The sequence below is a fragment of the Coregonus lavaretus genome, assembly GCF_964263955.1.
Source record: "Coregonus lavaretus genome assembly, contig: HAP1_SCAFFOLD_204, whole genome shotgun sequence".
NCBI lineage: Eukaryota > Metazoa > Chordata > Actinopteri > Salmoniformes > Salmonidae > Coregonus > Coregonus lavaretus.
In genome coordinates, this window is record NW_028163741.1 from 211147 (window position 1) to 233795 (window position 22649).

The 22649-nt window shown below is 46.5% G+C and overlaps 1 protein-coding gene across 1 annotated transcript in view; it reads left to right on the forward strand.

The window, feature by feature from the left end:
- The window catches only part of musk (muscle, skeletal, receptor tyrosine kinase), a gene marked incomplete at both ends in the record, with an annotated part of 79010 nt that overhangs the window by 39442 nt on the left and 16919 nt on the right, over positions 1-22649 (forward strand). The window contains 5 exons of the mRNA XM_084192721.1: positions 11519-11678; positions 16244-16535; positions 17268-17449; positions 18645-18668; positions 18813-18901. Coding sequence (XP_084048847.1) covers positions 11519-11678; positions 16244-16535; positions 17268-17449; positions 18645-18668; positions 18813-18901 — 747 coding nt within the window. The remainder of the gene's footprint in view (positions 1-11518; positions 11679-16243; positions 16536-17267; positions 17450-18644; positions 18669-18812; positions 18902-22649) is intronic.

Below are 22649 nucleotides of genomic sequence, written 5' to 3' on the forward strand. Positions count from 1 at the left end.
TTTCATGCCGTCCCTGGGAGGGGTGCGTCACTTGAGTGGGTTGAGTTACTGACGTGATCTTCCTGTCTGGGTTGGCGCCCCCCCCTTGGTTTGTGCTGTGGTGGAGACCTCTGTGGGCTATACTCGGCCTTGTCTCAGGATTGTAAGTTGGTGGTTGGGGATATCCCTCTAGTGGTGCGGGGGCTGTGCTTTGGCGGAGTGGGTGGGGTTATATCCTTCCTGTTTGGCCCTGTCTGGGGGTTTCTTCGGATGGGGCCACAGTGTCTCCGGACCGCTCCTGTCTCAGCCTCCAGTATTTATGCTGCAGTAGTTTATGTGTCGGGGGGCTGGGGTTAGTTGGTTATACCTGGAGTACTTCTCCTGTCTTATCCAGTGTCCTGTGTGAATTTAAGTATGCTCTCTCTAATTCTCTCGTTCTCTCTTTCTCTCTGAGAACCTGAGCCCTAGGACCATACGTCAGGACTACCGGGCATGATGACACCTTGCTGTCCCCAGTCCGCCTGGCCTTGCTGCTATTCCAGTTTCAACTGTTCTGCCTGCGGCTACGAAACCCCTACCTGTCCCAGACCTGCTGTTTTCAACTCTTAATGATCGGCTATGAAAAGCCAACTGAGAGACCTGAGCCCTAGGACCATACGTCGGGACTACCGGCCGTGGTGACTCCTTGCTGTCCCCAGTCCGCCTGGCCTTGCTGCTATTCCAGTTTCAACTGTTCTGCCTGCGGTTATGGAACCCCTACCTGTCCCAGACCTGCTGTTTTCAACTCTTAATGATCGGCTATGAAAAGCCAACTGAGATTTATTCCTGATTATTATTTGACCATGCTTGTCACTTATGAACATTTTTGAACATCTTGGCATGGTTCTGTTATAATCTCCACCCGGCACAGCCAGAAGAGGACTGGCCACCCCTCATAGCCTGGTTCCTCTCTAGGTTTCTTCCTAGGTTTTCGCCTTTCTAGGGAGTTTTTCCTAGCCACCGTGCTTCTACACCTGCATTACTAGCTGTTTGGGGTTTTAGGCTGGGTTTCTGTACAGCACTTCGAGATATTAGCTGATGTAAGAAGGGCTATATAAAATAAAATTGATTGATTGATTGATTGGTTTTGGGAATTAAGTCGTAAGTTTCCTGACTGGTAAAACAGATTTTTTTTTAAAACGTTCTGAGAACTAAAGTGAAAATTGTGCCTGTTCTGGTAACGTTCATTTTTATATTGCATGGAGGTTCTGAGAACGTTTTACTCTGGTTCCTGGGAGGTTTTATTAATGCTCTGAGAACAGAAATCTGTTATTTTTAGGTTTTTGAATAACTTCCTTAAACATTTTACTGAATGTTTCAATAAGACTGTTAATAACACTGCTAGCTTATTTGGGGTTACTTTTTTGAAGCAGAGATAGGACACATGGAAATTAATTTCCTTAGGCATTAATCATGCAAACCCATTTCTTTTTTATTGTGACACATCATCAAACCTATCATCTTCCGTTCTCTATCTATGTAATTAGTCCACTGCGCCACCAGGATGGACCTAGCATGCCATGTTTTTTAACTCATACAAAGCTGTTCATTTTTGACTATTCAAACATACCCCATTTCAAAGGAAACAAGCACTCATTTAGATCAGGTGTGGCCAGTTAGTGGGCTCGGCCAAAACACCTGAACACACTTAACAAGATAGAGGATTGAGAGAGTTTTGTTGAGGCTGAGAACGGAATGTATATGTTTTTAAATAACATTCTTAGAACATTCTCTGAACATTACTAAAGTTTTCTTGTGGGGTATGGAAAGTTTTCTTAATGCTCTCAGAACAATTTGAGAACATTACTTTAAATAGAACCATGACGAAACCTGTAGGAAATGTTATGTTGATGTACTGAATTTCCCACAGGAGAACGAATGTTTCTTAATTTTCTCTGAACTATTTGAGAACATTCCCAATTTCAATCCAGTTGAATAACCTTCCTAGAACATTAACAAAATGTTAATTAATAATAATAATAATAATAATAATTAATTAAATGTAACCATGCTGGAACTTTTAGGAAATGTTCTGTTAAAGTAATGAAATACCAAGATTTTTGTAAAAAAAATTGTGAAATTCCTTAAATGTGCTAAGAATGTTCGAAAGCCAAGCAACTATCCTGCACCATTCCCAGAACGTTGTGGGAAGGTTGTATGCTAAATAACCATAGGACAACCACACTCTCACCAAGCTGGTCCTCTGTAGCTCAGCTGGTAGAGCACGGCGCTTGTAACGCCAAGGTAGTGGGTTCAATCCCCGGGACCACCCATACACAAAAAAAATGTATGCACGCATGACTGTAAGTCGCTTTGGATAAAAGCGTCTGCTAAATGGCATATTATTATTATTATAAGCTCTAAGAAACATATGGTTCTCAGAACATTATGTGCTAGCTGGGAGCGCACTACTTTTGACCAAAGCTGGGAATATATAGGGAATAGGGTGCCATTTGGGACATGCTGTAAGTCTGCAGGCTGTACAGGCTGTGGGTGATAATTAATGGTCTCCGCAGCTGAACTGCTGAAATGTGTGTCGGAAGTAGTTAGATGAAATCAGGTAGGTCTTAAGGAAGGTGATCGAGGAACCATGTTACTCAGTAAGGCTACAGTAGTCTACTGTTCCACAACATGACCTCGTCTCTGGAGAAACAGACAGACAGACAGACAGACAGACAGACAGACAGACAGACAGACAGACAGACAGACAGACAGACAGGCAGGCAGGCAGGCAGGCAGGCAGGCAGGCAGGCAGGCAGGCAGGCAGGCAGGCAGGCAGGCAGGCAGGCAGGCAGGCAGGCAGACAGACAGACAGACAGACAGACAGACAGACAGACAGACAGACAGACAGACAGACAGACAGACAGACAGGCATTCAGTCTAAGCATAGCTGTGTCCATAACTATTGTATCGCTGAATAATACTTATGTATATATACAGTACCAGTCAAAAGTTTGGACACACCTACTCATTCAAGGGTTTTTCTTTATTTTTTACTATTTTCTACATTGTAGAATAATAGTGAAGACATCAACACTATGAAATAACACAGATGGAATCATGTAGTAACCAAAAAAGTGTTAAACAAATCAAAATATATTTAAGATTTTAGATTCTTAAAAGTAGCAACCCTTTGCACACTCTTGGCATTCTCTCAACCAGCTTCATGAGGAATGCTTTTCCAACAGTCTTGAAGAAGTTCCCACATATGCTGAGCACTTGTTGGCTGCATTTCCTTCACTATGTGGTCCAACTCATCCCAAACCATCTCAATTGGGTTGAGATCGGGTGATTGTGGAGGCAAGGTCATCTGATGCAGCACTCCATCACTCTCCTTCTTGGTCAAATAGCCCTTACACAGCCTGGAGGTGTGTTGGGTCATTGTCCTGTTGAAAAACAAATGATAGTCCCAATAAGCCCAAACCAGATGGGATGGCGTATCGCTGCAGAATGCTGTGGTAGCCATGCTGATTAAGTGTGCCTTGAATTCTAAATAAATCACAGACAGTGTCACCAGCAAAGCACCCCCACACCATCACACCTCCTCCTCCATTCTTCACGGTGGGAACCACACATGTGGAGATCATCTGTTCACCTACTCTGTCTCACAAAGACACGGCGTTTGGAACCACACATCTCAAATTTGGCCTCATCAGACCAAAGGACAGATTTACACTGGTCTAATGTCCATTGCTCATGTTTCTTGGTCCAAGCAAGTCTCTTCTTCTTATTGGTGTCCTTTAGTAGTGGTTTCTTTGCAGCAGTTCGACCATGAAGGCCTGGTTCACACAGTCTCCTCTGAACAGTTGATGTTGAGATGTGTCTGTTACTTGAACTCTGTGAAGCATTTATTTGGGCTGCATTTTCTGCAGCAGAGGTAACTCTTGGTCTTCCTTTCCTGTGGCAGTCCTCATGAGAGACAGTTTCATCATAGCGCTTGATGGTTTTTGCGACTGCACTTGAAGAAATGTTCCGGATTGACTGACCTTCATGTCTTAAAGTAATGATGGACTGTCGTTTCTCTTTGCTTATTTGAGCTGTTCTTACCATAATATGGACTTGGTATTTTACCAAATAGGGCTATCTTCTCTATACCCCACCAAGGCACACCTGTTAATTGAAATGCATTCCAGGTGACTACCTCATGAAGCTGGTTGAAAGAATGCCAAGAGTGTGCAAAGCTGTCATCAAGGCAAAGGGTGGTACTTTGAAGAATCTAAAATCTAAAATATATTTTGATTTGTTTAACACCTTTTTGGTTACTACATGATTCTATGTATGTGTTATTTCATAGCTTTGATGTCTTCACTATTATTCTACAGTCGTGGTCAAAAGTTTTGAGAAGTATTGATCTTCACAAAGTTTGCTGCTTCAGTGTTATGAGATATTTTTGTCAGATGTTACTATGGTATACTGAAGTATAATTACAAGCATTCCATAAGTGTCAAAGGCTTTTATTGACAATTACATGAAGTTTATGCAAAGGGTCAATATTTGCAGTGTTGACCCTTCTTTTTCAAGACCTCTGCAATCCGCCCTGGCATGCTGTCAATTAACTTCTGGGCCACATCCTGACTGATGGCAGCCCATTCTTGCATAATCAATGCTTGGAGTTTGTCAGAATTTGTGGGTTTTTGTTTGTCCACCCGCCACTTGAGGATCGACCACAAGTTCTCAATGGGATTAAGGTCTGGGGAGTTTCCTGGCCATGGACCCAAAATGTTGATGTTTTGTTCCCTGAGCCACTTAGTTATCACTTTTGCCTTAAGGCAAGGTGCTCCATCATGCTGGAAAAGGCATTGGTCGTCACCAAACTGTTCTTGGATGGTTGGGAGAAGTTGCTCTCGGAGGATGTGTTGGTACCATTCTTTATTCATGGCTGTGTTCTTAGGCAAAATTGTGAGTGAGCCCACTCCCTTGGCTGAGAAGCAACCCCACACATGAATGGTCTCAGGATGCTTTACTGTTGGCATGACACAGGACTGATGGTAGCGCTCACCTAGTCTTCTCCGGACAAGGTGTTTTCCGGCTGCCCCAAACAATCGGAAAGGGGATTCATCAGAGAAAATGACTTTACCCCAGTCCTCAGCAGTCCAATCCCTGTACCTTTTGCAGAATATCAGTCTGTCCCTGATGTTTTTTCTGGAGAGAAGTGGCTTCTTTGTTGCCCTTCTTGACACCAGGCCATCCTCCAAAAGTCTTCGCCTCACTGTGCGTGCAGATGCACTCACATCTGCCTGCTGCCATTCCTGAGCAAGCTCTGCTCTGGTGGTGCCCCGATCCCGCAGCTGAATCAAATTTAGGAGACGGTCCTGGCGCTTGCTGGACTTTCTTGGGCGCCCTGACGCCTTCTTCACAACAATTGAACCTCTCTCCTTTATGTTCTTGATGATCCGATAAATGGTTGATTTAGGTGCAATCTTACTAGCAGCAATATCCTTGTCTGTGAAGCCCTTTTTGTGCAAAGCAATGATGACGGCACGTGTTTCCTTGCAGGTAACCATGGTTAACAGAGGAAGAACAATGATTTCAAGCACCACCCTCCTTTTAAAGCTTCCAGTCTGTTATTCTAACTCAATCAGCATGACAGAGTGATCTCCAGCCTTGTCCTCGTCAACACTCTCACCTGTGTTAACGAGAGAATCACTGACATGATGGCAGCTGGTCCTTTTCTGGCAGGGCTGAAATGCAGTGGAAATGTGTTTTTGGGATTAAGTTCATTTTCATGGCAAAGAGGGACTTTGCAATTAATTGCAATTCATCTGATCACTCTTCATGACATTCTGGAGTATATGCAAATTGCCATCCTCAAAACTGAGGCAGCAGACTTTGTGAAAATTAGTATTAACGTCGTTCTCAAAACGTTTGACCATGACTGTACAATATAGAAAATAGTACAAATAAAGTAAAACCCTGGAATGAGTAGGTGTGTCCAAACCTTTGGCTGGTAGTGTATATATTCATTTTTTTTTTACTGCTCACTGTCACGCCCTGGCTCTGGGACTCTGTTATGTTGAGCCAGGGTGTGTTGTTTCTATGTGTTTTGTGTTCTAGGTTGATTATCTAGCTCATGTGTTTCTGTGTTGGCCGGGGTGGTTCTCAATCAGAGGCAACGAGTATCAGCTGTTGCTTGTTGTCTCTGATTGGGAACCATACTTAGGCAGCCTGTTTTCCACAGTGTTTGTGGGATCTTGTTCCGTGTTGGTTTTGTATTGTAACCAAGGACTTTTTTTTTGTATTGTAACCAAGTTATCGTTTTGTTCGTGTGGTGAATTTAAATAAAAGTATGTTCACTTATCACGCTGCGCATTGGTACACTGTGTTCGACGATCGTGACAGAAGATCCCAGCATAACTGGACCAAGCAGCGTGTCCAGGAGCCAACGCCAGAGGTGAATCTAATGGATGTCCACCTCGACTGGGTCAAGCAGCGTGTCCAGGAGCCAACGCCAGAGAGGACTCTAATGGATATCAACCTCGACTGGGTCAAGCCGCGTGAGGAGGAGAGAGGTTGGACTTGGGAGCAGAGGCTGGAGAGTCTGGCGAGAGCCATGGAGGCCATAGCCACGGGGGAGAGATGAACCCAATACATTTTTAGGGGGGGGCTCACACCGTGGACGACGGGACTGCTGGAGGCAGATAAGGGGCGAGTTAGTGGACGAGGAGAGAAGGCCACCGGGTTACGGGAGCCATTGGCGAGTAGAGGGAGGGAAAATGTAGAGGCACGGCGAGAGGTACTGAGGTGTGTTGCCAGTCCGGTCCGGCCCGTTCCTGATCCCCGGGTAAGGCCAGAGGTGTGTGTTCCCAGTGCGGTCCGGCCTGTTCCTGTCCCTCGTACCAAGCCTGTAGTACGCGTTGCCAGCCCGGCCCGGCCTGTTCCTGCTCCCCGCACCAAGCCAATGCTGCGCATCGCCAGCCCGGCCCGGCCTGTTCCTGCTCCCCGCACCAAGCCAATGGTGCGCGTCGCCAGCCCGGCCCGGCCTGTTCCTGCTCCCCGCACCAAGCCTGTAGTGCGCTTCGTCAGCCCGGTTCGGCCCGTCCCTGCTCCCCGCACCAAGCCTGTGGTGTGCGTCGTCAGCCCGGTCCGGCCCGTTCCTGCTCCCCGCACCAAGCCTGTGGTGCACGTCGTCAGTCCGGCACAGCCCGTGCCTGGGTCACCGGTGCCTGGTCAGGTACCGGTCAGCTGCTCCACATCGGAGCCTAAGCAATCCGCTCCACCGATGTCCAGTCCAGCTCCAGCCAGCGGGGCCAGACCGGACCAGGGGCGCTACGGAGGGTGTTGGTCAAGCCCGGAGCCGGAACCGCCTCCAAGGAGGAATGCCCTCCCCTGTTCGGTTTATGTTTGGCGCGGTCGCAGTCCGCGCCTTTGGGGGGGGTACTGTCACGCCCTGGCTCTGGGACTCTGTTATGTTGAGCCAGGGTGTGTTGTTTCTATGTGTTTTGTGTTCTAGGTTATTTATCTAGCTCATGTGTTTCTGTGTTGGCCGGGGTGGTTCTCAATCAGAGGCAACGAGTATCAGCTGTTGCTTGTTGTCTCTGATTGGGAACCATACTTAGGCAGCCTGTTTTCCACAGTGTTTTGTGGGATCTTGTTCCGTGTTGGTTTTGTATTGTAACCAAGGACTTCACGTTATCGTTTTGTTTCGTGTGGAATAAAATAAGTATGTTCACTCATCACGCTGCGCATTGGTCCACTGTGTTCGACGATTTTGACACTCACATTGTATGCTCTCAATTCATGTCTCATGGACAGTATGTGCTGATATTCTATGCCTGTTGTAATTGTCAAGCCATCGTGTCTGAGATTTTGTAGTTATATCCGTGCAACTCCGATACTAACTCGTTGCGGTCGGCCATGTAGTGAAGCTGCTCCTCTGGAAAGACATGCTGTATAAAGACGTGGGAAAACAGAGTCACATTAAGTCTTTATAGCATGGCTACGTCCCAAATGGCACCATATTTCCTTTACAGTGTACTACTTTTGACCAGGACCAATAGGGGCACTATATAGGGAATAGGGTATCATTTGGGATGCACAATGCTGTAAATACATGATGTGGCTTTGGCTAGGTCTTTGGCTAGGTCTTTGGCTAGGTCTTTGGCTAGGTCTTTGGCTAGGTCTTTGGCTAGGTCTTTGGCTAGGTCTTTGGCTAGGTCTTTGGCTAGGTCTTTGGCTTGGTCTTTGGCTAGGTCTTTGGCTAGGTCTTTGGCTAGGTCTTTGGCTAGGTCTTTGGCTAGGTCTTTGGCTAGGTCTTTGGCTAGGTCTTTGGCTAGGTCTTTGGCTAGGTCTTTGGCTAGGTCTTTGGCTAGGTCTTTGGCTAGGTCTTTGGCTAGGTCTTTGGCTAGGTCTTTGGCTAGGTCTTTGGCTAGGTCTTTGGCTAGGTCTTTGGCTAGGTCTTTGGCTAGGTCTGGAAAGCAGTTAGTGTGCTGTAGCTGTAACTGACTCTAGGAGGACCTGGTGTAGTGATTTAGATGACTCTGTGGGACACCAGGCTTTTTAACCAGGTCTAGTGATTTAGATGACTCTGTGGGACACCAGGCTTTTAACCTGGTCTAGTGATTTAGATGACTCTGTGGGACACCAGGCTTTTTGGACCTGGGGTAGTGATTTAGATGACTCTGTGGGACACCAGGCTTTTAACCTGGTCTAGTGATTTAGATGGCTCTGTGGGACACCAGGCTTTTTGGACCTGGGGTAGTGATTTAGATGACTCTGTGGGACACCAGGCTTTTTAACCTGGTCTAGTGATTTAGATGACTCTGTGGGACATCAGGCTTTTTGGACCTGGGGTAGTGATTTAGATGACTCTGTGGGACACCAGGCTTTTAATCTGGTCTAGTGATTTAGATGACTCTGTGGGACACCAGGCTTTTTGGACCTGGGGTAGTGATTTAGATGACTGTGGGACACCAGGCTTTTTAACCTGGTCTAGTGATTTAGATGACTCTGTGGGACACCAGGCTTTTTAACCTGGTGTAGTGATTTAGATGACTCTGTGGGACACAAGGCTTTTTGGACCTGCTGTAGTGATTTAGATGACTCTGTGGACACCGGGCTTTTTGAACATGGTGTAGTGATTTAGATGACTCTGTGGGACACCAGGCTTTTTGGACCTGGGGTAGTGATTTAGATGACTGTGGGACACCAGGCTTTTTAACCTGGTCTAGTGATTTAGATGACTCTGTGGGACACCGGGCTTTTTGGACCTGGGGTAGTGATTTAGATGACTCTGTGGGACACCAGGCTTTTAACCTGGTCTAGTGATTTAGATGACTCTGTGGGACACCAGGCTTTTTGGACCTGGGGTAGTGATTTAGATGACTGTGGGACACCAGGCTTTTTAACCTGGTCTAGTGATTTAGATGACTCTGTGGGACACCAGGCTGTTTAACCTGGTGTAGTGATTTAGATGACTGTGGGACACCAGGCTTTTTAACCTGGTCTAGTGATTTAGATGACTCTGTGGGACACCAGGCTTTTTAACCTGGTCTAGTGATTTAGATGACTCTGTGGGACACCAGGCTTTTTGGACCTGGTGTAGTGATTTAGATGACTCTGTGGGACACCAGGCTTTTTAACCTGGTGTAGTGATTTAGATGACTCTGTGGGACACAAGGCTTTTTGGACCTGCTGTAGTGATTTAGATGACTCTGTGGACACCGGGCTTTTTGAACATGGTGTAGTGATTTAGATGACTCTGTGGACACCGGGCTTTTTGGACCTGGTGTAGTGATTTAGATGACTCTGTGGGACATCAGGATTTTTGGACCTGGTCTAGTGATTTAGATGACTCTGTGGACACCGGGCTTTTTGAACATGGTGTAGTGATTTAGATGACACTGTGGGACACCGGGCTTTTTAACCAGGTCTAGTGATTTAGATCACTCTGTGGGACACCGGGCTTTTTAACCAGGTCTAGTGATTTAGATGACTCTGTGGGACACCGGGCTTTTTAACCTGGTCTAGTGATTTAGATGACTCTGTGGGACACAAGGCTTTTTAACCTGCTGTAGTGATTTAGATGACTCTGTGGGACACAAGGCTTTTTAACCTGGTGTAGTGATTTAGATGACTCTGTGGGACACCAGGCTGTTTAACCTGGTCTAGTGATTTAGATGACTCTGTGGGACACTGGGCTTTTCACTGCTATAAACAGTCATTAATTTCCTTTAGTCAGATTGACCTCCAGGTCTAAAAGCAGCCGTGTGAGCGACGCATCAAATATAGACATTTGAACTCAGCACTTTAACTGATTGATATCACAGAGAGGGTACTGGGTTCTTACAACCACTGTTTTGATCCATACCGTAGGAAGCAGAACCACAGTTACGTTACGTGCATCACGTGATGACAGAAGGTTTTATTTCAATCAGTTGGACATCAATAAAGTTCCAATAGAAAGATTGACATTAATTTTATCACACGCACATGCACACCACAGGAGGTTGGTGCCACCTTAATTGGGGAGGACGGGCTCGTGGTAACGGCTGGCGCGGAGTAGGGGAGGACGGGCTCGTGGTAACGGCTGGAGCGGAGTAGGGGAGGACAGGCTCGTGGTAACGGCTGGAGCGGAGTAGGGGAGGACGGGCTCGTGGTAACGGCTGGAGAGGAGTAGTGGAGGACGGGCTCGTGGTAACGGCTGGAGCGGAGTAGGGGAGGACAGGCTCGTGGTAACGGCTGGAGCGGAGTAGGGGAGGACGGGCTCATGGTAACGGCTGGAGCGGAGTAGGGGAGGACAGGCTCGTGGTAACGGCTGGAGCGGAGTAGGGGAGGAGAGGCTCGTGGTAACGGCTGGAGCGGAGTAGGGGAGGACAGGCTCGTGGTAACGGCTGGAGCGGAGTAGGGGAGGACAGGCTCGTGGTAATGGCTGGAGCAGACTGGGGGAGGACAGGCTCGTGGTAACGGCTGGAGCAGAACTACACCCACTACTGGCTACCTCGACCCTGTTAGAGCACATTCATGTCCTGGTCTCCTCAACGACGTTGTTTCAGTGGGGAGGTTGGTGGCACCTTAATTGGGGAGGACAGGCTCATGGTAACGGCTGGAGCGGAGTAGGGGAGGACGGGCTCGTGGTAACGGCTGGAGCAGAACTACACCCACTACTGGCTACCTCGACCCTGTTAGAGCACATTCATGTCCTGGTCTCCTCAACGACGTTGTTTCAGTGGGGAGGTTGGTGGCACCTTAATTGGGGAGGACGGGCTCGTGGTAACGGCTGGAGCGGAGTAGGTGGAAGGGTATCAAATACATCAAACACATGGTTTCCATGGTTTCCATGTGCTCCATTTCTACCATTATCATGAGCCGTCCTCCCCTCAGCAGCCTCCACTGATGCACACACACACACACACACACACACACACACACACACACACACACACACACACACACACACACACACACACACACACACACACACACACACACACACACACACACACACACACACACACTCACACACAGTCCTCTAAAGTGTATCTATCTTGTGTTATTCCATCAGGTTTCGGGTGGCTCTGTGGAGGAGACGTTAGTAGGGGAAGTGATCCTGTCTGTATTACACGTCACGGTGACTAAACCTGCTCGCTACACCTGTCTGGCCTCCAACAGACACAGCGCTGGGGCCAAATCTGCTAAATCTTCAGCCGGAGTCACTGTCCAAGGTAGGCCCCGATCGCCCCCTTTGAACGGCACCCTGTTCCCTATCAGCCTCTCCATACACTGCTTTTGACTATTGGCAATAGCACGTATCTACATACCCTGTGTTTTAGAAGAAGGTGCTGTTTACCCAGTGTGTTGGTTTGAACTCTGCTGTGTTTTGCTAGCTGCTCTGAGTCTGTGGTGTGTCTCCTAGTTAGCTCTGGTATTTCTACTCCCTCACTCCCCATTGGATCACTGTTTCACCTCAAAGACTCCCAGCCTGACTCCAACCTCAATCAGCACAATTATACAGGACTGTAGTAGACCGGACTATGTTACCAAGGCAGCAAAAACCCAGTTTAATCTCAGTAAAAGCTGCAGAAAATGCATTTGTTTGATTTGAAATAAAATAGTTTGTTATCGCTCTTCAGCCCAGAACCTCAGTGACCACAGCCAGGCCCTCTGCATGGGGTCAACAATGTAAGGCTGTAGCTAACGCACGCACGCACGCACGCACGCACGCACGCACGCACGCACGCACGCACGCACGCACGCATACACACACACACGCCTCCCTGGACTCCTCACTACTATGATCTGACCACAACAGCAGCTTGTTCTCCCTGCTCAGTGAAAACAATGAGTAGCTGTCTGCTCTCCTTACAGAGAAACAATGGATCAATAACCTGTGTTTATCTGTTCCTACTGGGTCCTGCTCTGCTGCTGGTCAATGGATCAATAACCAGTGTTTATCTGTTGTCCTGGGTCCTGCTCTGCTGCTGGTGAATGGATCAATAACCTGTGTTTATCTGTTCCTACTGGGTCCTGCTCTGCTGCTGGTCAATGGATCAATAACCTGTGTTTATCTGTTCTTAATGGGTCCTGCTCTGCTGCTGGTCAATGGATCAATAACCTGTGTTTATCTGTTCCTACTGGGTCCTGCTCTGCTGCTGGTCAATGGATCAATAACCAGTGTTTATCTGTTGTCCTGGGTCCTGCTCTGCTGCTGGTCAATGGATCAATAACCTGTGTTTATCTGTTCCTACTGGGTCCTGCTCTGCTGCTGGTCAATGGATCAATAACCTGTGTTTATCTGTTCCTACTGGGTCCTGCTCTGCTGCTGGTCAATGGATCAATAACCTGTGTTTATCTGTTCCTACTGGGTCCTGCTCTGCTGCTGGTCAATGGATCAATAACCTGTGTTTATCTGTTCCTACTGGGTCCTGCTCTGCTGCTGGTCAATGGATCAATAACCTGTGTTTATCTGTTCCTCCTGGGTCCTGCTCTGCTGCTGGTCAATGGATCAATAACCTGTGTTTATCTGTTGTCCTGGGTCCTGCTCTGCTGCTGGTGAATGGATCAATAACCTGTGTTTATCTGTTCCTACTGGGTCCTGCTCTGCTGCTGGTCAATGGATCAATAACCTGTGTTTATCTGTTCTTAATGGGTCCTGCTCTGCTGCTGGTCAATGGATCAATAACCTGTGTTTATCTGTTCCTACTGGGTCCTGCTCTGCTGCTGGTCAATGGATCAATAACCAGTGTTTATCTGTTGTCCTGGGTCCTGCTCTGCTGCTGGTCAATGGATCAATAACCTGTGTTTATCTGTTCCTACTGGGTCCTGCTCTGCTGCTGGTCAATGGATCAATAACCTGTGTTTATCTGTTCCTACTGGGTCCTGCTCTGCTGCTGGTCAATGGATCAATAACCTGTGTTTATCTGTTCCTACTGGGTCCTGCTCTGCTGCTGGTCAATGGATCAATAACCTGTGTTTATCTGTTCCTACTGGGTCCTGCTCTGCTGCTGGTCAATGGATCAATAACCTGTGTTTATCTGTTCCTCCTGGGTCCTGCTCTGCTGCTGGTCAATGGATCAATAACCTGTGTTTATCTGTTCCTACTGGGTCCTGCTCTGCTGCTGGTCAATGGATCAATAACCTGTGTTTATCTGTTCCTACTGGGTCCTGCTCTGCTGCTGGTCAATGGATCAATAACCTGTGTTTATCTGTTCGTACTGGGTCCTGCTCTGCTGCTGGTCAATGGATCAATAACCTGTGTTTATCTGTTGTCCTGGGTCCTGCTCTGCTGCTGGTCAATGGATCAATAACCTGTGTTTATCTGTTCCTACTGGGTCCTGCTCTGCTGCTGGTCAATGGATCAATAACCTGTGTTTATCTGTTCCTACTGGGTCCTGCTCTGCTGCTGGTCAATGGATCAATAACCTGTGTTTATCTGTTCCTACTGGGTCCTGCTCTGCTGCTGGTCAATGGATCAATAACCTGTGTTTATCTGTTCCTACTGGGTCCTGGTCTGCTGCTGGTCAATGGATCAATAACCTGTGTTTATCTGTTCCTACTGGGTCCTGCTCTGCTGCTGGTCAATGGATCAATAACCTGTGTTTATCTATTTCTACTGGGTCCTGCTCTGCTGCTGGTCAATGGATCAATAACCTGTGTTTATCTGTTCCTACTGGGTCCTGCTCTGCTGCTGGTCAATGGATCAATAACCTGTGTTTATCTGTTCCTACTGGGTCCTGCTCTGCTGCTGGTCAATGGATCAATAACCTGTGTTTATCTGTTCCTACTGGGTCCTGCTCTGCTGCTGGTCAATGGATCAATAACCTGTGTTTATCTGTTCCTACTGGGTCCTGCTCTGCTGCTGGTCAATGGATCAATAACCTGTGTTTATCTGTTCCTACTGGGTCCTGCTCTGCTGCTGGTCAATGGATCAATAACCTGTGTTTATCTGTTCCTACTGGGTCCTGCTCTGCTGCTGGTCAATGGATCAATAACCTGTGTTTATCTGTTCCTACTGGGTCCTGCTCTGCTGCTGGTCAATGGATCAATAACCTGTGTTTATCTGTTCCTACTGGGTCCTGCTCTGCTGCTGGTCAATGGATCAATAACCTGTGTTTATCTGTTCCTACTGGGTCCTGCTCTGCTGCTGGTCAATGGATCAATAACCTGTGTTTATCTGTTCCTACTGGGTCCTGCTCTGCTGCTGGTCAATGGATCAATAACCTGTGTTTATCTGTTCCTACTGGGTCCTGCTCTGCTGCTGGTCAATGGATCAATAACCTGTGTTTATCTGTTCCTACTGGGTCCTGCTCTGCTGCTGGTCAATGGATCAATAACCTGTGTTTATCTGTTCCTACTGGGTCCTGCTCTGCTGCTGGTCAATGGATCAATAACCTGTGTTTATCTGTTGTCCTGGGTCCTGCTCTGCTGCTGGTCAATGGATCAATAACCTGTGTTTATCTGTTCCTACTGGGTCCTGCTCTGCTGCTGGTCAATGGATCAATAACCTGTGTTTATCTGTTCCTACTGGGTCCTGCTCTGCTGCTGGTCAATGGATCAATAACCTGTGTTTATCTGTTCCTACTGGGTCCTGCTCTGCTGCTGGTCAATGGATCAATAACCTGTGTTTATCTGTTCCTACTGGGTCCTGCTCTGCTGCTGGTCAATGGATCAATAACCTGTGTTTATCTGTTCCTACTGGGTCCTGCTCTGCTGCTGGTCAATGGATCATTAACCTGTGTTCATCTGTTCCTACTGGGTCCTGCTCTGCTGCTGGTCAATGGATCCTGTCTCTTCCCTGTAGAGTGGAGGTAAGACTGACTCTCCTCTCCTATAGGCTGTTAATACAGGATGTATAGGCTGTTTGTATGTGTTAATACAGGTTGTATAGGCTGTTTGTTGTGTTAATACAGGTTGTATAGGCTGTTTGTGTTAATACAGGATGTATAGGGTGTTTGTGTTAATACAGGTTGTATAGGGTGTTTGTTGTGTTAATACAGGTTGTATAGGGTGTTTGTTGTGTTAATACAGGTTGTATAGGGTGTTTGTTGTGTTAATACAGGATGTATAGGGTGTTTGTGTTAATACAGGATGTGTAGGGTGTTTGTTGTGTTAATACAGGTTGTATAGGGTGTTTGTTGTGTTAATACAAATAATTTTCTAATACTTATTTAAAATACTATTTTCACATAGCTGGGTTAAATGCATGGGAGTGTATTTGAGTCAGTGTATTTTAGTATTTCCAATACTGAACTACTTGTCTTTTCAAAAAAAAATATCTAAATAGTTACTTCCAAATGTGTTTGGAAGTAATTGAAATACCATAAATAGTATTTGAAACCTGGTCTGATGTTGTCTATATGTTGCAGGTTATATAAGAGGTGTGCACGGTATTGTAGTGTTGTGATGCGTGATTTGAAGGAGTCAGGCGCCGGAGGGTAAATCACAGAATACAGAGATTATTCCGGAATACAGAGTAACCAGTCCAGTGCGCAAAACAGGCGCACTGGAACAAACATGCACACGGGGAAAATACCCCAGCAATACAAAATACTCAGCTCAACCAAGCTACTAATCCTCACAATGAACAATCACCCACAAGGACAAGGGGGGCAGAGGGAACACTTAAACACATACTAATGAGGGGAATATGAACCAGGTGTGTGTATTTGACAAGACAAGACAAATGGAGTGATGAGATGAGGAGCGGCAGTGGCTAGAAGGCCGGTGACGGCGAACGCCGAAGCCTGCCCGAACCAGGAGAGGAGGCAGCTTCGGATGAAGTCGTGACCAGTATATAATATGTTGTTTATGTGTTACAGGCTGTATAAAGGAAGTGCTGGTTATTGCAGTGCATACCGTGGTGACGTGTGTCGAGGCGTGTTACGGAGCGATGCGCTGGTCTTCTTTAACTCCTCCCTCAACGACCCCGAGGACACTCAGGAGTTCCTGGCTCAGAGGGCCTGGGCGGAGCTCGACGGACTGGGCATGCTCTGTAGCCCTGCTGCCCACTCCCTGCTCTGTCATCTCTCCTTCCAGGACTGCAACCCTTCTGACCTGGGACCTTCTCCTAAACCAGTCTGCAGGTAACCCCTCTGACCTGGGACCTGCTCATAAACCAGTCTGCAGGTAACCCTTCTGACCTGGGACCTGCTCCTAAACCAGTCTGCAGGTAACCCCTCTGACCTGGGACCTGCTCATAAACCAGTCTGCAGGTAACCCCTCTGACCTGGGACCTGCTTTTAAACCAGTCTGCAGGCAACTCTGCTGGAATTGTATATTTGAGATTGTGTCTTAGACAGCATGCTCATTCAATAACTTTGCAGTAGAAATGCATTGCAGTGTAAATGCTAGATGATCTAGGAAAGTCATTATTGTATAGCCCATGTAGAACACACAGATGGGTGTTGGCTTTGGCTTTGGGATTGTCTGTTCCATGTTGTCAGGGTTGGATACAGTGTGTTGTCTTCCATGTATGATTACGGCAAACATTGGATGATTTTTCTCTAGCACAGTAATGTAAAAAATGGTACAGTCCAGGGCCTATGTAAAACGGCAGGTAGCTTAGTGGTTAAGAGCGTTGTGCCAGTAACCGAAAGGTCGCTGGTTCTAATCCCCGAGCCGACTAGGTGAAAAATCTGTCGATGTGCCCTTGAGCAAGGCACTTAACCCTAATTGCTCCTGTAAGTCGCTCTGGATAAGAGCGTCTGCTAAATGACTTAAATGTAAAACACAGATATGGGTTTTGGGTTTGGGATCTTCTGGCCACAGCCAATAATGACAGTGTTGGATGCCGTTTCTCTACTGTGTCACTCCAGGGAGCACTGTCTGGCGGTGAAGGAGCTCTACTGTCATAGGGAGTGGCTCCTGATGGTAGGGAACTCCCATGAAGCCCTGCACTCCACTGGCTCCTCCGGCCTCTCTATCCCCATGCCCGACTGCATGGCCCTGCCCTCACTGCACACACAGCCAGGAGCCTGCACACCCCTACCCTTCGTCGGTAAGAGACTCTGAAACCATGATGTGTCTCAAATGGCACCCTATTCCCTATATAGTGCACTACGTTTGACCAGAGCTCTATGGGCCCTAACCTTAGATCTTTGGGCCATTGTCAAAAGTAGTACACTGACCACAAAAAAAAAAAATACTGCAGTTTACTGTAGAATATTATAGTACTTACTATAGAATTCGGAGTCACTCACCACCTTCCGGAGACATTTGAAACCCCACCTCTTTAAGGAATACCTGGGATAGGATAAAGTAATCCTTCTACCCCTCCCTTACCCCAACCCCCGCCCCCCCCCCCCCCCCCAAAAAAAAATATATATATATATATATATAAAAAAAATACGAAAAAATAAAAATAAAAATACACATTGTAAAGTGGTTATCCCACTGGCTATAAGGTGAATGCACCAATTTGTAAGTCGCTCTGGATAAGAGCGTCTGCTAAATGACGTAAATGTAAATGTAATTATATAGTAAACTGTATTATACTGTAGAATACTATACTACATGCTGTAGTATCCCTCGATCATGTGTAGTACTTGCTATAAAATGTGGTAGTATACTGTAGAATACTATAGTAAATACTACAGTATACTGCAGATCGCAAAAAAACTACAGTAATTACTATAATATACTACAGTGTTTAATGTACGTATACCCCACCCATTCCCCGCCCTCACATCCCTATTTGTGCCATCCATGAGCGAGAAACCGACATGCCAAGTATAGACTATGCATTGTGTTCTGTACGTATACCCCACCCATCCCTATTTGTGCCATCCATGAGCGAGAAACTGACATGCCAAGTATATACTATGCATTGTGTTCTGTACGTATACCCCACCCATCCCTATTTGTGCCTTCCATGAGAAACCGACATGCCAAGTATAGAATATGCATTGTGTTCCCTACAGGCTATAGAAAACAGCAGCAGCTCTGAACTACCCATTCAGACCTCAGTCCTACCTACCTGCATGTTATGGAAAATGTGCTCTTTGAGTATTTTGTCCAACAAAAACACTAGTAAATACTACAGTAAAAGTATAGTATTGTTAGACTAGCTATAGTAAACTATGGATGTTTACCAGCTACTATGGTTTATATCTTGTTCTAGTACTAATTTATTCTCTAATACTAATTTATTCTCTAACACTTATGATTTGTCTCAAACGCTCTTTGTGTTTTAGATATAAAGAAAGATCAAGTCACAAGTAAGTCTAGTTTCAGGTCTTGTATCTGAGTTCTAAGAATTGTATAATATAAATATATATATAATGTATTTAAAAAAAAAAAAACATTATTTACAATATTACATTTCTATCTTGCAGTCTAATACTGATGATTTGTCTGAACAGCAACGTGTTACAATGACAAAGGAAGGTTCTACCAAGGACCAGTCAACATCACCAGCTCTGGTATCCCCTGTCAGAGATGGAGCCAACAGGTACATCACTATGCTGGTTAACACTGTACTAGTTAACGCTCTGTTGTCCTGTGTGGTGCAGTTGGTAGAGCATGGTGCTTGCAACGCCATGGTAGTGGGTTTGATTCCTGCTGGGGTCACCCATAACAAAATGTCTGCGTGTATGACTGTCATTCAGTTTGGATAAAAGCCTCTGCTAAATGACATGCATTCTGCAGTATTCACTAGGCCTGTTAAGGCTGGCTGGTGGACATCTGCAGTTGTGTATAAAGGGTGTGACCATTGAAGAAGTTGAGGAAGCTAAACTCCTAGGAGTAACATTGGATGGTCAGTTATCATGGTCAAGCCATATTGACAAAGTTGTTGTGAAGATAGGGAGGGGTACGTCTGTTTATTAAAAGATGTTCTGTGTTTTTGACACAAAGATCTACTGTACTAGTTGTTCAGGCTCTTGTCTTGTCCCGTCTTGATGACTGTCCGGTAATATGTTCAGGTGCAGCAAAGAAAAGACCTAGCAAAGCTGCAGCTGGTTCAAAACAGAGCAGCACGCCTTGCCCTTAACTGCACACACAGAACTAACATCTACAACATGCATGATAGTCTTTCATGGTTGAAACTGACTACTCTTCGTCTTTTAAAGAAACATTTGTGGAAAACGTCTAATCACTTGTATAATCTATGTGCATAAACTTCAAACAGACATACACACCCCACCAGACACGCCACTATGGGTTTCTTCACTGTACCAAAAACAGATTTAATGTGTCGCTCAGTTATGTATAGAGCCATGTCATCATGGAACGATCTGCCACCAGACGATACTCAATGATGTATAGAGCCATGTCATCATGGAACGATCTGCCACCAGAGGATACTCAGTGATGTATAGAGCCATGTCATCATGGAATGCTCTGCCACCAGAAGATACTCAGTTATGTATAGAGTCATGTCATCCTGGAATGCTCTGCCACCAGAGGATACTCAGTGATGTATAGAGCCATGTCGTCATGGAACGATCTGCCACCAGAGGATACTCAGTTATGTATAGAGCCATGTCATCATGGAACGATCTGCCACCAGAGGATACTCAGTGACGTATAGAGCCATGTCATCATGGAACGATCTGCCACCAGAGGATACTCAGTTATGTATAGAGTCATGTCATCCTGGAATGCTCTGCCACCAGAGGATACTCAGTGATGTATAGAGCCATGTCATCATGGAACGATCTGCCACCAGATGATACTCAGTTATGTATAGAGCCATGTCATCATGGAACGATCTGCCACCAGAGGATACTCAGTTATGTATAGAGCCATGTCATCATGGAACGATCTGCCACCAGAGGATACTCAGTGATGTATAGAGCCATGTCATCATGGAACGATCTGCCACCAGAGGATACTCAGTTATGTATAGAGCCATGTCATCATGGAACGATCTGCCACCAGAGGATACTCAGTTATGTATAGAGCCATGTCATCATGGAACGATCTGCCACCAGAGGATACTCAGTTATGTATAGAGCCATGTCATCATGGAACGATCTGCCACCAGAGGATACTCAGTTATGTATAGAGCCATGTCATCATGGAACGATCTGCCACCAGAGGATACTCAGTGATGTATAGAGCCATGTCATCATGAAACGATCTGTCACCAGAGGATACTCAGTTATGTATAGAGCCATGTCATCGTGGAACAATCTGCCACCAGAGGATACTCAGTTATGTATAGAGCCATGTCATCGTGGAACGATCTGCCACCAGAGGATACTCAGTTATGTATAGAGCCATGTCATCATGGAACGATCTGCCACCGGAGGATACTCAGTGATGTATAGAGCCATGTCATCATGGAACGATCTGCCACCAGAGGATACTCAGTTATGTATAGAGCCATGTCATCATGGAATGCTCTGCCACCAGAGGATACTCATTTATGTGTAGAGCCATGTCATCATGGAATGCTCTGCCACCAGAGGATACTCAGTGATGTGTAGAGCCATGTCATCATGGAATGCTCTGCCAAATCAAATCCCCTCAAATCAAATTTTATTGGTCACATGCGCCGAATACAACAGGTGCAGACATTACAGTGAAATGCTTACTTACAGCCCTTAACCAACAGTGCATTTATTAAAAAAAAAAAAAAAAAAGTAAGAATAAAACAACAACAAAAAAAGTGTTGAGAAAAAAAGAGCAGAAGTAAAATAAAGTGACAGTAGGGAGGCTATATATACAGTAAAATAAAGCGACAGTAGGGAGGCTATATATACAGGGGGGTACCGTTGCAGAGTCAATGTGCGGGGGCACCGGCTAGTTGAGGTAGTTGAGGTAATATGTACATGTGGGTAGAGTTAAAGTGACTATGCATAAATACTTAACAGAGTAGCAGCAGCGTAAAAAGGATGGGGTGGGGGGGCAGTGCAAATAGTCCGGGTAGCCATGATTAGCTGTTCAGGAGTCTTATGGCTTGGGGGTAGAAGCTGTTGAGAAGTCTTTTGGACCTAGACTTGGCACTCCGGTACCGCTTGCCGTGCGGTAGCAGAGAGAACAGTAAATGACTAGGGTGGCTGGAGTCTTTGACAATTTTGAGGGCCTTCCTCTGACACCGCCTGGTATAGAGGTCCTGGATGGCAGGGAGCTTTGCCCCAGTGATGTACTGGGCCGTACGCACTACCCTCTGTAGTGCCTTGCGGTCAGAGGCCAAGCAGTTGCCATACCAGGCGGTGATGCAACCAGTCAGGATGCTCTCGATGGTGCAGCTGTAGAATTTTTTGAGGATCTGAGGACCCATGCCAAATCTTTTTAGTCTCCTGAGGGGGAATAGGCTTTGTCATGCCCTCTTCACGACTGTCTTGGTGTGTTTGGACCATGATAGTTCGTTGGTGATGTGGACACCAAGGAACTTGAAGCTCTCAACCTGTTCCACTACAGCCCCGTCGATGAGAATGGGGGCGTGCTCAGTCCTCTTTTTTTTCCTGTAGTCCACAATCATCTCCTTTGTCTTGGTCACGTTGAGGGAGAGGTTGTTGTCCTGGCACCACACGGCCAGATCTCTGACCTCCTCCCTATAGGCTGTCTCATCGTTGTCGGTGATCAGGCCTACCACTGTTGTGTCGTCGGCAAACTTAATGATGGTGTTGGAGTCGTGCCTGGCCATGCAGTCATGGGTGAACAGAGAGTACAGGAGGGGACTGAGCACGCACCCCTGAGGGGCCCCCGTGTTGAGGATCAGTGTGGCAGATGTGTTGTTACCTACCCTTACCACCTGGGGGCGGCCCGTCAGGAAGTCCAGGATCCAGCTGCAGAGGGAGGTGTTTAGTCCCAGGATCATTAGCTTAGTGATGAGCTTAAAGGGCACTATGGTGTTGAATGCTGAGCTGTAGTCAATGAATAGCATTCTCACGTAGGTGTTCCTCTTGTCCAGGTGGGAAAGGGCAGTGTGGAGTGCGATAGAGATTGCGTCATCTGTGGATCTGTTGGGGCGGTATGCAAATTGGAGTGGGTCTAGGGTTTCTGGGATTATGCTGTTGATGTGAGCCATGACCAGTCTTTCAAAGCACTTCATGGCTACAGACGTCAGTGCTACGGGTCGGTAGTCATTTAGGCAGGTTATCTTAGAGTTCTTGGGCACGGGGACTATGGTGGTCTGCTTGAAACCTCTGCCACCAGAGGTTACTCAGTTATGTATAGAGCCATGTCATCATGGAACGATCTGCCACCAGAGGATACTCAGTTATGTATAGAGCCATGTCATCATGGAA